General features: G+C 35.6%; 1 protein-coding gene across 2 annotated transcripts in view; it reads left to right on the forward strand.

Moving 5' to 3' along the window:
* The window catches only part of blo (bloated), a 101,277-nt gene that overhangs the window by 34,547 nt on the left and 49,765 nt on the right, over positions 1–16,965 (forward strand). For both annotated transcript variants that reach the window (XM_073091876.1, XM_073091875.1), the window contains 2 exons: positions 15,611–15,687; positions 16,176–16,397. In XM_073091876.1, coding sequence (XP_072947977.1) covers positions 16,259–16,397 — 139 coding nt within the window. In that variant the 5' untranslated portion in view covers positions 15,611–15,687; positions 16,176–16,258. The remainder of the gene's footprint in view (positions 1–15,610; positions 15,688–16,175; positions 16,398–16,965) is intronic.

Here is a 16,965-nt window from a genome sequence, read left to right on the forward strand (position 1 = left end):
ACTGATGTCAAGGCTACCACCTGGTGGTCATTTACCCTTCAAACTCGCTATGTACTTTAATTGTATAAATATAATAAACTCATTTCTGCCTAATAACAGTGTTATGCGCTGCTATGTTCCGCTTTAAAGGGAGACATAGGGAGAAATTTACCGATGCGTTACGACTTAGTCTTTAGGATTGGACTGTAGGCAACCCCAGATAAGATTAGATTCCTACCTAATATTTGCCACAGATAAATGTATCTGGGGCCAATATTAGGTAGCAATGGCTACCCCTGAGGACTAAGTAGGAACGCTTCAAAAAGGTATATCTCCCTTACGACACCCTTGTCAGCGGAATACAGCAGCACTTAACGGAATAACCCTTATACTGAACCCAATGTAGGCATTTAATTGAACTAAACCTTTTTAGTTTTTTACACAGCTAAGTGGTGTGATATTCAAGCACTCAATCAATAGATTAAGCAATTAAGAATAAAACAAGTGTAATGATTACTAAAGAACCTTACAATAAATGTCAGTATTACCACTTCATTTTTCGATGTTAGGGTTGGTATCAATAGTACATATAACCGTAGAGAAAAGCCCTTTATACTCTAAAGTAACTAACCTAACCTAACATCCGCCCCTCTTTGAAAAATTAGTCGATAATTATTTATAAAAATAAAATAAAATAAAAATAGCCTTTATTACTTCTATAGCTTATACTTTTACATATTATAATTTATGTTACTTAAGATACTATTCTTCTGTTTACTTTTATATTACTATACATACTTTCTTATTACTTAGAATGTTATTGTTAGTTTAAAATTTTAAAATCACTAAATATTTATTTTACAAAAAAAAACGATAATTATTTACTTTTCTAAATAAATAAACATAAACAAGTAGCCAACGGGTATGCAGTTCACTTAATGGTAAGAGGTAACTGCCGGTCAAGCAGAGCAGCTCAAGCGTCTGCTATTATAGGGCAGAAATGGATGTAGCGGTAGTCCTTCTAGAGTGAAACGTTAAAGGTACCACCTTCTAACTTCTAAACGTGTTGAATTTAATATTGAAATAAAAATAAAAATACCTTTTACCGTACCAGCCAGCGCTGTAGACTGTGTACATAGCCTTACTCGTCTTATTATGGGCAGACCTGTGCCCAGCAGTGGGACAATACCAGTTTGAGGCATAATGAATATGGCAGCCCTAGAGCATTAAGACGGCGGTCCAATCACATTTATGTAACCAGACCGGTTTATCCTTTGCTTCCTGCATCACGCAAACAATATAAACTGTTAATAATAACATTTATACAAGGAAAATTTATTTTAGGTCTTCGTTTCTGCGAAGTTCTAAAAATATGCAAATGGTTACTACGAGTATAAAAATGTGTCTTTTGTTTTTATTACTTATAGGTTGACTATCCACTAAAGGATATACTAACGCCCGTTATTAGTAATCAATCTATCTATATTTACCAACCAAAGAATGACATCTGTCGATTAGTAGAAGTTTTTATGGTGGTAGAACTCTGGGTGATTCGACTCTGGCGGCACCACCGCCACATCTATTTCATCTTCTGATTTGAAGGGTGTGGTTAGGATCACATACTTTTTCGAGGCATTCCACCTGATGGTAAAATGCTACTGCCGCCCTTGGACATGTGTAATTGTGTAATCAACCCTAGATAGGATTAGATTCCTATCTGAGGCCACACATGCGCCGCTACTCCGGAGGCTAAGCTGGAACGCCCCAGAAAAGTAAGGTACATTCCAACCAGAACACAGCAGCGCTTAACACTGCTGTCATTAGGTAGAAATAGGTGTGGCTGTGGTGCCGCTGTTGAACCACAAAGAGCTCTACCTTCAAAACTACTGAGCTACTACCGAGCCTACAAGAATGAATCATTCCTTGTTTACCTCACTATATCCAGTTACTTTCTAACTTTCGTATATTCGTTTATCTTCCAATCTGTGGCCATAATCGTTCAAGTTTACAATTGTTTTAACGTGTCCATTTCCATATAAGCTTTATCTTAAGTTTATAAGACCTAAAACATTTCTGATGTGTTTCTCTTTAATAATAAAAGCAAACTGCTCATCTGAGTAAGTTGCTGCTGTGCGAGGACTTGTGTAAACAAGCCCATACATAAAAGAAAGAAAATGTTTATTAAGATAATTGCAAAACAAATAAAATAATTCTGTTATTTGTGTAGAAATATAAATATATATAACAAAAATATCAAAACATAAGGACAGTAAAAAGATGGAAGAATTTACTTCAATTTTTTTGAAGGCGGTAGAATCCTCTGGGGTTGGACTCCCAAGGCACCACCGCTAAACCTATTTCTGCCTCATAACAGCAATTTTATGCGTTGTTGTGTTCCTCAAATTCAGATATCCATTGACGGCAGTGATCGCATACTGCATACTTGTTTACTATAAAAGATAAATTACTATAAAGATAAATTATGATAGTATTTCAAACATTATTGACACTCCGTGAGTAAATCTTTGAGATATAATGTTGTTGGTCCTGCGAGCCGGATACACATATCAAATGAATTCAGTACATGTTCAGACACATCCTCTTCTAATATAATTAATTTAATGAAGCTTTTTTAGTACTTGCCGTCCTGTGAACTTAATTATATACTATATTTTAAATTGATACATCACATAGCTAATTAAATTAATGTTTTTTTCATTAGTGTCTCCATTAGTGTATATCTTCATATTTTGTGATGATAATAGTAAGAAAAACGTTTTAATAGTATATTTAATAATGCTCTTCAAGGAACACATAAGATGGACCACAGTGTTAAATGCAAAGCTAAATTTATTGGGTAGTTAATTTTGAAAGATGGGAGAGTCAGAATAGGTTGACGGAGAGGTTTCATGGCCACATTTATTTCTAGCGTGGAGCAATTTTGCGTTTCGGTGGAACGGTGTATATGCTGGCTGACTTACATACAAAGCTATTAGCTAATACCTTAGTCCACAGAAGTGGCGACGTAGCTATGGCCGACCTCTAGTAGGTCTCTAGTCCAGTACCCTTAGTATGAGTTTTTACGTTTTTACAAAAATGACTGTTTTAGTATTTGTTTACGTATTTCCCATACATTTCCAATCAGTTCTGATACAGTCCGCTAGAGGCGCTGATTGGAAATGTATGGGCAAATACGTAAACAAATACAAAAACAGTCATTTTTGTAAAGACATAAAAACTCATACTAAGGGTACTGTTTGGTGTTATAGAGGTTATCATCAGGTGAACTGCAAGCCCATCTACTTCTACGACTCAAAGATCCACAAGAAGTATCAAAAAGTGCTAAATATAACGCCGGTGCAACCTGTTAATTTAAAATAAAATAACTTATTGCAATAAAGCCTTGAGCTGTATTTAAGCACTCTACTTATTTATTGGTTGTATGCTAGTATTTAGATCTGAACGATAGTTCGGGCTTAAAGAGCTTGTATCACAAATAACTACGTGCGAGAAGCGAGCGAATTATAAACCAGGGTATGTTATAGCTGTCGGAAAAATATAAAAGAATACACACATAAAACACTAAAGGATATATGTATCGAATCCGAGATAGGAGTGGAATGGAGTTCAATCTAACGTGGACCATAGTTGCATTGTTACTACACAAGACTAATTTACGAAGCCTCGTAGTTATAAATGTTTCCCTTATCACATCCTTCAAATAAACACATCACATCAAACCTAGATAGGAACCTTCTGCATGTCATAATGGTATGGTAACTATTGTGTTAACAGTTTATTATATGTAACATGAAATACTTTACTTTCGTCGTCAATCCGATGCCGTCCCACTGCTGGGCACGGGTCCTTTTTCAGAGAGAGAGGTGTAGGCCACAGTCGACCGCGCTGACCAAGTACTAATTGGTAGACTTTTAGACTACATTTCCATTTCATTTGTTAATAAAAGCTTATAAACTGATCATAGACATCTTTTATCGCTTGTAATTATATCACTAGTAGTACGACAAGTGTTTAAAACGAGTTTTTATAGTAAAGGTCAGAAATGCGTGTATGTGTGCCAGATTTTCATTAATAGCACCCCGAGGCCTTCTGGGAATCTTCTGGGTTATTTTTGGATTTTGATGCCGTTAAAATTTATTACGCGGGTATAAACACTCTATCAAGAAGTCAGTTTTTTGTATAAGTACAAATAGTATTTTGCGTTGCCAACTCATTATTGATCTACTGTTAGGACGATAATGGTGGTCACCCATCCGACTTCTGAACGCTAGTCGTGAACCCAGTACCACAGTATAAGTATCAGTACTCTCAAACCATAACTGTCCCACTGTTGGGCACGGGTCTCCTCTCAGAATGACAAGACTAATGACATCGTCTACCGCGCTGACGAAGTGCGTATTGGTAGACTTTATATATTTTTAAGAACATTTCTTTAATAGATTTCTCAGGTATGCACATGTAATCTCTATGTTTTTCTCACAACGAAACCAAATGAGAATTAATTTCTAATACACATATTTTTAAAAGATCTCCTGTGCCTGCCTGAGATTCAAACCGCGTACCCCTCCATCGAGAAGCCAAGTTTGAACCACTATCACTAAACGCCCGATATTGTTTAACTATTTAGATGATCTACCCAAGCGGTGGCGTTTCTAGGTTTCATTTTTAACACGCTTTTATTAGCTTGGGTTGTATGTATGTATGTAACGGAATCTTTGAAGTCCATTCATACTGCCTTTGAACGGTCCGATTAAATTAAAATTTTGAACAATTATCAAGAACCGGTGACAATACACGATTTTAATAATTTTATTCCATTCTCCTCATCAGGATCGCCCGGAATCAGGATTAACGAATTTCCTTGTGCGATTTCCATCATTAAAATGATAATGATTAATCGAACAAAATATATTAAAAAGTAGAGATTATTGTTAACTTCTCTCAATGCTAAAAAACCAATTAAGCCAATTGGTATTACGAAATCTTTCGATCGAGAAAAGATCGTAAGCGTAAGCTATCGTTCATAACATTTAAGCTAAAATGTCAAAATTTAAATAAATTAATCAATGCATATAGTTTAGTGGACATTTGTAAAAGGATTTAATTAACCAATCACAGCTTTTGAAATTGGACCTTGATAAAAATATAACCCGTTGGTCTACATTACTAAATTTTAAACATATCAGATTCATTATTTATTTAAACGTCAAATCATTATAATAAATTATAGTTGTTTATCAATATTAATATCGTTTATATCACGGCGTGCGTAAATTGACGTTTTACCCCCATTTCCGACCCCGTAATATAAAATTTTATACAACACGCGGACGAAAAATGTTTTTCTGACTCGTGTGATTGTTGATTGTGAGTGAACTCACACTTGTCAGAAAAAAATTTTTCGTCCTCGTATTGTAATGTACTATTGTATTGTTTATATAAGTAAAACACAAAACACTAATTATAAGAAAAAAATACAGTGGTAGAACCTTTGTGGTTCGAATCCAAAAGCACCACTGTCATTTATCTATATTTGCGTTATGACACCAGTTTTAAGCTCTCATATTCTAGTTTGAAGTGTGTGGTAATCCTTATCCGAGGCGTTCCAATTTAGTCATCAAGGGTAGAACCGCATCAGTAACAGACCTCAGGTAAGACTAATCTTATCCGGGTTTGATTACATATGTCCATAGACTATAGAAACCACTTACTATCTGGTGGACTGCTCGCTTGTTAACTCAAGATTATAAAAAAATCCTGTAGCCAACATTATACAGGACTAATTTTATCTGAGGTTGATTACAGATGTCCACGGCCGGCAGGGGTCAATTTCCATCAGGTGGTTTACATGCTCCATCTTATGATGTTTTTCTTCTTCGATTTTCTATAAAAATGTATAACATGTATTTTTAAGGGTGAATTATTATATAATTTAAATAAATTTTTCGTGATTTTTGGATACCTTTATTATATACTCGTTTTAACGTAGTCGTAGGAATTTAAGTACGTATGCACACTTCATACAAGACTATAATATAATTGTATCATTAAGGTAGTGGTTAGTGTATGTAATTACAACACGTGTTCATTTACATTACATTTACATTACTGTATATGGATGCAAGTGAACACGCAGTGTGAATGAGTTAAGCGCTGCTGTGTTTTGGTTTGAAAGGTGTGGTAAGGGAGACATACTTTTCCGAGGCGTTCCAGCTTAATCCTCAGGAGTACCGGCGCTTCTGTGGCCGACCACAGGTAGGAATATCTAATACTATCTGAGGTTAATTACAGATGTCCATTGGCGGCAGTAGCCACTTACCATCAGTTGGACTGCATGCTCGTCTGTTACTCCTAATTTTATATATAAAAAAAACTCTACCAGCAAAATTTTCGGAGTCGCACCACTTTTAGGACCATCTTTATTACACTTATAACACAGGGAACCCTATTGAAGTACAGAAAGTATTAGTTACACCGTCATTTATATCATTGCAAACTTTAGCCAAAACTAAAGGTCAAATGTCTAAGGTTATCACTAACTTCTATCTAGTCTTAATAAATGATAGATGACAGGCTGAGGTCCGCACTTCGCCATTATGTAAGCGATTGCTATATATTATTGTGACGAAATAAGTTTTTGAAGGTGGTAGAACCCTTTGTGGTTCGATTCTGGCACCAGCGCCACATCTATCTCTGCCTAACAACAGCAGTGTTAAACGCTGTGTTCTGGTTTGGAGGGCGAGGTATGGGAGAGATACTTTTCCGAGGCGTTCCAGCTTAGTCCTCAGGGGTAGCGGGGCACCTGTGGCCGACCTCAGGTAATAATCTAATCCATGCAGATGGAATGTGGCTACTGGCACCCATGGATATCTGTAATTAACCCCAGATGGGATTACCTTCAAACCAGAACACAGCAGCGTTTAACACTGCTGTTATGAGGAAGAAGGTGTGGCGGTGGTGCCACCGGAGTCGAACCACAAAGGGTTCTACCACCTTCAATGTATTTATTAACTTAATTTTTATAATGTATGTGCTTTACAAAAATTAAGTTAATGTTATACTTTTTGTAAGGCGTGTGATTCATTCGTGTTACCGGATCTGTGGATTTAACAATTATAAACATTCAAGGATTTTACTTGTGTTACTGTTACACAATTGTACTGATTACATGTTTTATTATAAATGAGTTTTTTACAGAACCTTTGTGTCTGTAAGATAAAATATCAAGCGAGCGTGCAGTCCACCTGATGATAACTTACAACTGCCATCCATGGACAAGTGTAATCAACCCCAGATAGGATTAGAGTACTATCTGACGTTGGCCAAGGATGCGTTAACCCTAAGAACTAAATTTAAACACGCCGTCAAAGTGTCTCTCCCTAACTACACCCTTCAAACTAGAACACACTGCTTATATGTATTTTAGAGGTAGTGTCTCCGGATTCGAACCATGAACACTTCTACCACCTTTTATACTTTATAGAATTACTCTCGTCTTCATAGTACAAAGACCCAGTCTTAAATCTCACAGATATTAAAATGAATGTGTATTAGTTTATACTAACCGGTCCACAGTGGTGCAGCGTGGTGAAGTGTGCTCAACCCTTCTTAGTTGTGGTAGTAATCCTTGCCCAGCAGTGGGAAAGATAGGCCAACACCCCGAAAAGAGCTAGTCGACAGGAGATGACCGAAACATCAGGTCAAATACTAGGACAACATAAATGTAAGGAGCTACTATGAACTGTGAAAGAGACAGATCAGAAGTCAACGCATTTGCGAGAAAGAGACGCCTGTATGTATGTAAGGTGGGCGGTCATTCATCTGCCACTGTGTGCGTAAACAATTAACAACTCAATAAATATCTGTTATGTGTGCTACGTTCCCATAGGGTAGGAAAAGGAGCATCTGTGAATATCGGAAAAGTACTAGGACGTAATAAATACTAGAAGACTGCGTATAACTGAAAGTTTCGGCTTTGCAAATAAATAACTTTTCACCTTTTATCTTAATGGTTTGAATATTCTGTTACGGTGTAGATTTAAGACTTTTAAGGTGTTAGAAGATTTGTGATGCAGGTGTAATGATTTGCGTAGTAGAGCAATGTCGATAGTGCTCCTTAGTTTCAATGGGATAAGTTCAAAATTATCATGAGCTATCTTTTGCCGACCCCAGTGGCACAATGATGAAACACAAGGATCTGAGTTTGAACCCCGACAAGGCTAACTTTGGAATGTATTTTAATTTGTTATATCTAGGTGTTGTGGATTTTTCTTTGTGTACATTTCTAGCACCTGCAATTCTATGAATGTAACTGCAAAAAGCGTTATTTTGTTTACCCATTACACCAGTTACACCTTTAACCAATAAGCGTTAAGTAATTATGTTAATTAAAAATTAATTAAATAAAGATAATAATATATGCTTCCTACTTTAGTCCTTTCTGCCTCAACCTTTAAGAAGGTTCCATTGACAATGGGTCATTAGACCTTGTGCCTCCATTTCGAGGCATCCGCCATTTTGTCGAATTTTCGTGGGCATGAAGAATGCTAATTTTTTAATCTGTGACACATTGCTTACGTAATGTCACCTTGCTTTTGGCGGGAAAGAATGTGTAGGTTATATTTTTTTATTTTAATAATTTTATCATTTTTGTGCATTAGGCTTAAAAAGTTTGTAAAAATCTATAGATTAGTAATATTAATTTATTCTAAAATCACGGACAGATAATGTTTGTTTAAAGTTATACATTTAAGGCGTATTAGGGCTAAGACGAAAGTGAAATTTTAATGTTCAAGTGAACTCTGTCACATGAAAATGACAGTTCATATTGTTTCCTGCAATTCCTGTTGGAGTAGCTCAGTATGGAGATTTGGTATTTATATTTATGAAGTTAAACACAAGCTTAGCTGATAGTACTCGTATTGAAGTCTTACCCGAGGACTGCCACGGATGCGTTGTTACCCCTTAGGAAGTTAGGACTAAGTTGGAACGCTTTCGAACGAACGAACAAACAGAATACAGCAGCGCATTACTGTTGTTATCAGTTTGTTGATAATTTGGCACAGACGTTAATAAAACTATTCTCCCAATTTGGCGTCGAACTTAAAGATACCAGGGAGGCAGAATCCCGAGATGGCTTTTTACGCAATTTCACTACCAAACGAGCCCCGAAATTGGCTGAACCAAATCACAATACAAGCGCCGATATTTTAATGTTAGTGGACGCGCGCTGAATTTTAATAAAGCTGACGCCATCTTGTGGTCTCCTTTACCCTTACGACATGACCACGACATAAAAAATATTTTTTAATATATTAAAGCGCTGAGAGTTCGGACACCGTTTAATAAATGTATCAATAAAGATGATATTAGCTTCAATGTCTTTATTGTAGTGATATCACTAAAATTATTTTTAAAGTCAGATTGAAGGGCTGAGAGTTCGGTTACCGTTTGACAGATGTAGCAATGAAGATGGTAGAAGTTTTAACGACTTTATTGCAGCCATACTTCTACATAGTTCTGTTCTAATAATATTACATTGAAATACGTACATAAACATAATACATTCCAATAGTCTTCTGGCAACACATCAGTGGCGTCCAGTTCAGTTAGACTTTATTCAGCCCCTCGACACATTCTATTTAGCCGCTGAGGGGTGACGACAATAAAGTCGTGTCGTCCCGTATAATGAATGATGTCCTGAGCAATAATTCATGAGAACACTCAGAATATCTTACGTATAAAAAGATTAGTTTTTATCTCGTTAAAATTTTGTCCGTTGAGAATCACACACATACTTATGTATATATACTACACGCATGTTATGTTTAGGTTATAAATACCTTTATATTTCGGGTTTGCTTAGGCTGCCTACACACCTATCGACCGATCGTCGATCGATGTCGATTGAGTGTGGTTTGGTTGTTCGATGGATACCGATCGATAAAATGACGACCCGATCGATCGTTTGATCAATGATTGAATCATCGTCAATCGATGATTGAGTTTATCATTTGTGACAATAGTGTTTTCAAATGTATTTGATGTCGACTGATCGTTTGATGTGTTAAAAACTGAAGATTGACGTTGAACGATCGATTCTATCATAGATCGATTGGTGTGTGGTCACCCTTATAAATGTCGAAGGGCGGCAGTACCTTCTAATCATTAGCTAGCCAGATTATACCAAGTGTTCCGTTTCAACCAACCAAAAATGGTTAAATATGGCTTAGATTGTATGGTCATTTACTTTTTATGATAAAATACATAAGACGTTCCAAGTTAGACCTTAAGTCGGCGCTCATATTGGACACGCTGTTTACGCCGTTATCCAACGAAATATATTGAGCGCCGACTTCAGAAATATGTACTAAACCAACATTTATTTCAATTATTTTTTACTTTACTGACATAGAAGTCGGTTGTATTTTTTTGTTAAAAAAAATGTATATAAAAAATCTACATTATATTCCTTTTCGTAGTATAAAAAACCTGCACTATATTCCAGCAGATGTGACCAAAATACCGAATGTAAATTACTGTTTCGATTATAATGCAACTCGTGTTGTAAATAAATCTTTCGTTTTGCAAGCTTCAGCTACTGGTTTTCTGAGATAACATAAATACGATTTGTATTTTGGATTCTTCCATTTATCTTGGAAACTAATTCTCAAGGCATGCATGCATGCTTCGTGAAATAAACAGCCATTGGTCATGCATGCTCAGCGTATTTTTAAATAATTTAAAAAAAATATATCCACGATTTTTATTTTTAAATGAATGTCCAAATTTTTTGATTGTATGATCCACGTGGCGCAGCAGTGGCATACTGACACGCAGAGTTCCGGGTTCGATTTTCTGAATGTAACATAACCGGTCTTAGTTTCTATATGGCGTAGATCCAAAGAGTTCTGTATTCGATTCCCAAGTAAACATAAGTTATATATTTAAACAAGTTATATAAATGGTTGTTTGTGCCATCGGCCGTTATTTGTGCAATAGGTGTTCAAGTTTGACCACCTTTAATGACTTGTAAAATCCCCATTTGGAACTTAAGACTCTCGGGAAATCCCGTGACACTGCAAATAAGTTACAAAATGCAAGGCAACTTGCTCCGAGGAGAAAAAGTTCCTAGGAGGGCCTAAGGGTATAAATCAGGGAAGAACCGGTACTTACGTACTTCGTTTTGTGATCCAGAGGCTTCCCTATCCGTAATGAGGCCACCGAAGAGGTTTTAGTAAGTAGAAATCACATAACCCGATCTTTCCTTCAGAAGATTAGATATATTCAGAAGTTCACTTCACTCTTCCCCCCCGACATCAAAAAGTTATGACTTTTTGCAATTCCCAGTCCTACAAATTCAAACCATTCAACCTATGACGTAAGCAGTATTCCCAAAATGACGTCATTACAAAAAGCGCTTCGAAGCTTTCTGTAGATTAATGGTGCGATTAACGTTAAATGTGCTTAACATGAACTTTTTAAGCTCGACCAATTACCGGGCGGAAGAGCTTTTGATACGATACAAATATGCATTAAGAAAATGTAAGTTATTTTACGTATTTTTTATAAGTACCAATACATTAAGTGTTCTTTAGTTTTAAATATTTCAGTGATGTTCAATTAATTACAATTTGTAGTGGAATTTATTGTGGGTTGATTGCGGCGGCCACACCTATTTATAACAACAACATTACAACAGCAGATTAAAGGTAGTACACTTTGTTGTTCGTTTCCAGAGGTACCACCGTCACGTCTATTTAAGCTTCATAACAGTGTTATATTTTGCTATGTTCTGTTTTGAAGAGTGTAGTAATGAAGATATACTTTTACGAGGCATTCCAACTTAGTCCTCAGGGATAACAATTCAAATGTGGCCGACAGGTAAGTCGCTTATCCTTTTTTGTTAACGAGGGGGAAACCTTCAAAAGGTATAGTCCCCGCCAAACTGCTAGTCCGCTCTGAAGTTGTTGCGACCAGGTGTAGTTATACAATTTGCTATGACGACGCGATTCATTTCTATATTCAGAGCGTTACTAGCAGTTTTACGCGGACTATATCCGTAGTCGTGGGAGCGACACAGGGTTATGTGGTATTCTTACCGCACTAAAACTCCCCCGGTGACCGTCCTCGACGCTGCGTTGAGGACTCCGGGATCTCCAAAGGAACGCAACCGGAGTCCTCTAAGGGTATTGCCCCATCGGGCTCTACCCTGGTGAGCATAAATGTATGTAGACGTCAATATTATTTGTTATAATATGTCTATAGATAAAAAGATACTCATTACTCATAACATTACCTAGGATTATAATTTTGAATAGTAAATCGTAAAGCCGACAGTGCCTAAATAGTTTCCTAATAACTCCATTACGCCTAACCTAATGTAGAAATCATCAAATCTTGTAATTCCATTCAAAATTGCAGTGGAGGAGACAAACATATCATTAAAATCACACCTAAAGACTAAAGAACTTGGCTCACTATGTGATAGAAACGAGTGAAACAAAATATTTTATATAATAGGGTTAAGTTAGGTTAAGTTGGCACGACGAACTCGATTATGGTTGAGAGCACGAGGTCATGGAGCGCAGGTTTTTCCTTCTGACAAAGTTATGTTGCAATTGGAAGCTGCGGAGGGAGAAAGTTTGTGCAATCATCCTATTTGCCTCGGAACAACCATGCGTTGGAGGAGGATCTACCACGTTCATCCCCAATCCTGATAACGAACGTCTTGACGGTAACGATAACGGAACCCTGCGTCTAATCAGCAGGGAGTTGCAGATTTGATGCTGGTCAGAGTCATTTAAATAATGAATTTATATTTCGCCTTTTTTATTTTATAGTTAATTGTATCAGGCGTTACTTTGTGGAAATGCTATTAAGTTAAGAATTTTTTATTTGTCTTTGTGTGTCCATGACACGGCAACTTCATATATGGCTACAAGTGTAGAAGGCATTATTCGATCGGTAAGCTACACGAAAATAGCTTACACTCTGGTAGTAAAACAAGTGCACCTGTAGGCGGTAGGACCATTTGCACGTGGGCTCAAGGCGCCACCAACCTCCAACGACCTCATGGTTTCCTGGTACCTTGCTTAATTAACTGAAGATTCTATGTTTTGTGGGTGTTTGGGCGTATGCAAAATAGCATTTTTAATTAATATAGTAGCAAATTGATATTAATCTGACGTCAGATCAAAATAGGAAGGCTTCTATGTAAAGTTTTTAACAACATTGTCCCACTGCCGGACATGGGCCTCCTCTCAATGAGAAGGATTGGGCTGTCGTGCACGCTGGTTAAGTTTGGTAAGCGAATTGGTACATTTCATATATCTTTGAGAATAGTTTTAGGGTTCTGTAGCCAAAGGGTAATAACGTAACCCTACTACTAAGCCTTGGCTGTATGTCTGTCACAGTGATTTATCTCTTGAATCGTAATAGATAAATAATTGAATTTTTATAATTAAATGAAAATTTGGTGGCACGGAATCGCACTTGGCCAATTATTAAGAAATTAAGATATGAACATGAAGATAATGATATTTTATAGGGAAGCAGGAAAGCGTACGTATGTATGTCAAATGTAGTAATAATTAATAATACATGTAAATAAATAACCAAACACTTTCATTCTATTGAATACAAACAAAATCATTTAAAACTTATAGAAGAATATTGCATCTAATCTCATTTGGCAAATAGTCTGCAAATACATCGTAATTCGTGTAAACAATATGTAATGTTACAGAGATTTTGTAATGTTACAGCGCTTTTGTAATGTTACCAAATCCCGTAAATTTCAATGTAGAGCGTCACTTAAACGTCAATATATCGTAATGTAAATGCTTACCGGAGTAAGCGTTTTTGTGTTTGGTGCAAGGTGTAAGTGATAAGCGATCGATCGGATTATTTGTAGCTTTTGTGACAGAACCATCACATTGTTGTCTTATTTTTATATACTTTTGACGTTTCTATTTGCTAGGCATAGATTAGTAAAGATTACTCACTCCTAACAAGAAAATGTACCCAGTTTTGAGAATCGAAATAGTTGCGTAAAAAAGTTTTGCCACGACTCCGTGCTAAAATGTCCCTAAAATATATGAAATAATTATTTATTATGATTTAAATTACGCAGTATTAGTTATTTATTCGTCAATTTTCTCTAAAAATGTTTTTATTTGTCAAGAATTTAAAAAACGAACTTACTAATAAGTTGTTTGTGGCTTCATTCAATTTCAAGGCGGCGAAGTATCTTTACTAATCTATGGTGCTAGGCTATAAAACATTGTGGTATAGGCTTACTTTTAATTTTGTCATTATTACCACGCTTTTATTAGCTTGACCTGTATGTATGTAACGGAATCTTAGAACTCGATTTTTACTCACATGAATGGTCCGATTAATTTAAAACTTTGAAGAATTATCATTAAGAACCAATGAAAATACACGATTTTAATAATTTTGTCCCGTTCTCCTCGTCAGAATCGTCAGGATTAACGATTTTCCTTATGCGATTTTAGCGCGGTTTTTAATTTTTTAACTATATTTATTATAGAAAGTGGAGTACAATACTCAATCATATGTCATACTTTATTTCATTAAAATAACAGATTACGACTAAGACAGATGCTAAATAAACTAGGGACATAATAAAACGGAGATAAGGAATTAAATGTATATGTTGTCCGTTTTAAATACTATGCCACAAGATTTAGATCTTGTGGCATAGTATTTAAAACGCTTGCAGTATTTTCGTATATCATAAAAACATATGTAAATAATTCTTAGAATCCTTATATTTCGAACATTCTTACAAAGTCTTGAAGTCTTAATATCAACAATTTTCAATGTCAATTTGTGTGTGTCTTACAATATTTTTTTCGTACAATTTCGAACGTGGCCATCACTACTATGTAGCCTGTAACCAAAAAGGTTGCTAACGGTCTTGATTATGAAGTATTAGTCCTATAACTTTAAAAGGTCTCTCGCTTGTTACTTGCGCCCGCCAAAGCTCAGTGTCGCAAGCGACCAAGTGGTCCGCAACACTTGTAACCGGACAACTAAATGTTCTTGTACTTTTGTAATTAGGTATTCCCGTGCTGAGTGGCCTCTTTCTGACTAATCAATTGTTTCTTATGTAACGAAAGAAATTCTAGTCAAGTGGTGTTGTAATGGAAGCAGGCCAAAACCACTGACCAGTCTATCTGATGATAAGGAATTTCTTTCCATGGAAATCCGTTATATCAAGAAATAGGACAAAAGTGTTAACCCAGGACTAAGTTGAACTACCAATGTATACTTTACCAAACTTTTTAAGACAATAAAGTCCAGAAGTCCGAGGTTCAAATCCAGATTTTTTTAAGTTATGTACCTAAACAGTAAAGGAAAACATCGCGAGGAAACCTACATGTCTGATGCTATATAAAAAGTTCTCAAAGGCAAAATCTACCTTTCACCCTTGGCCTTGGCCAGCGCGGTGGAGTAAAGCCTAACCCCTTTCACTCTTACCCCACTATATACTTATAGAAAATTTTCTAAATATCCAGACTTCGACAGAACCAATATACCTACATATTACTTTTCAATTAACAATGCTTTTTCTTTGTTACAGAAATGAAATGTGGCGTCATTAAATTATAAGTCAAGAGGAAGGAAAACAGGATTCATGTTTTCGAAAAATATAAGGAGGTGAGATTTTTTAATATTTAACAAAATGTTAATAGGCTTATAATATAAATATTGTATATTTAGTTTTATAAATATGTTGTATTAAAAACTAAAATACATCTACTATTGGGAAGAATAGAATAGTTCGTCAAGATCCCGAAATCAAAATCTAAATAAAAGAAACATTAAAGATTAGTTGACTAGAATGAATGGTCAATCTTTTTGCTATAACACAAGAAAATATCTACATGTAGTTTACTTATACAGTAGAAATTGGATGTGGAAATAAAAACAGAAAGAATTTAGAAAGACAGCATTCAAAATGAATCCTAAATTGATGAAATGTAGTTTTTGTGATTCAGCGTTGATCTATGTATTAAACTAAAATTAATTTAAGTAAAGATTGACCACGCATGGACTAGATACATACTACACATAACAGTAGACATAAGCAAACAAACGTAACGACAAAACAAAACCAATTGATACAGTTAGCAAACTGTTCGCAGATAAACATATCGATGTTACACATACCGCAGACGTTGTAACCGATACCAACCGAGGTACCAGCGACCGGGTACCTCTGTACCCAATGACTGATGAAGGTATCAAGGCAGACAACGCCGATGGCGAGGTAGCCGAAACCAAAAACGATACCGAAACGAAGGAACCGAAAGAAGGCAAACAGAGATCTGTGTCCTTCAATAGAGACGTACATGTGAAAAGATTTGGTGAGTCAGAATGATTTGGGGGTAGACTTTGGTAACGGCACGAGTCTTCACATAAGTAATGGAAGCCATTAACTAATTTTAATTTGCATTCAAATTGTTATAATTAATTATGTCATGGATTATTTTAGTTTTCTTTTAATATACTGCTCTGTTTTGTTTTTTTTGAGGGAGTGCTTTTTAACAATCACTTAGTCCTTTAGCAAAAAAAACACTTCCGCTTGTTAGCTTACTTCTAATATTAATCTTTAATGTTAAATTAAATTACTGTTAAATTTAAACGATCCGTTTATCTTTTGCACTTTCATTAATGAAATATTTAATTTTAATTAATTACTATTTAGATTCATTATAAAAGGAAGTACTAATAAAGTAGAAGTTGGCGACAGAATACTTCGTTTACTGAAGAAATTTAATTACAAAATAATAACAATTTGAATGCATATTAAATGAAAGTTGAAATTATTAAATCACCAAAATAATAAAATTATATTCAAAAGGAAAATAAGAAATGATATGTGAAGGAAGTGCCGTTTAACCCACTAATTTTCACATAACCACATTCTAAGTG

This window comes from Epargyreus clarus, unplaced genomic scaffold (assembly GCF_041222505.1).
Source record: "Epargyreus clarus isolate Ecla_fem2 unplaced genomic scaffold, WU_Ecla_fem_2.2 ptg000035l, whole genome shotgun sequence".
Classification (NCBI taxonomy): Eukaryota; Metazoa; Arthropoda; class Insecta; order Lepidoptera; family Hesperiidae; genus Epargyreus; species Epargyreus clarus.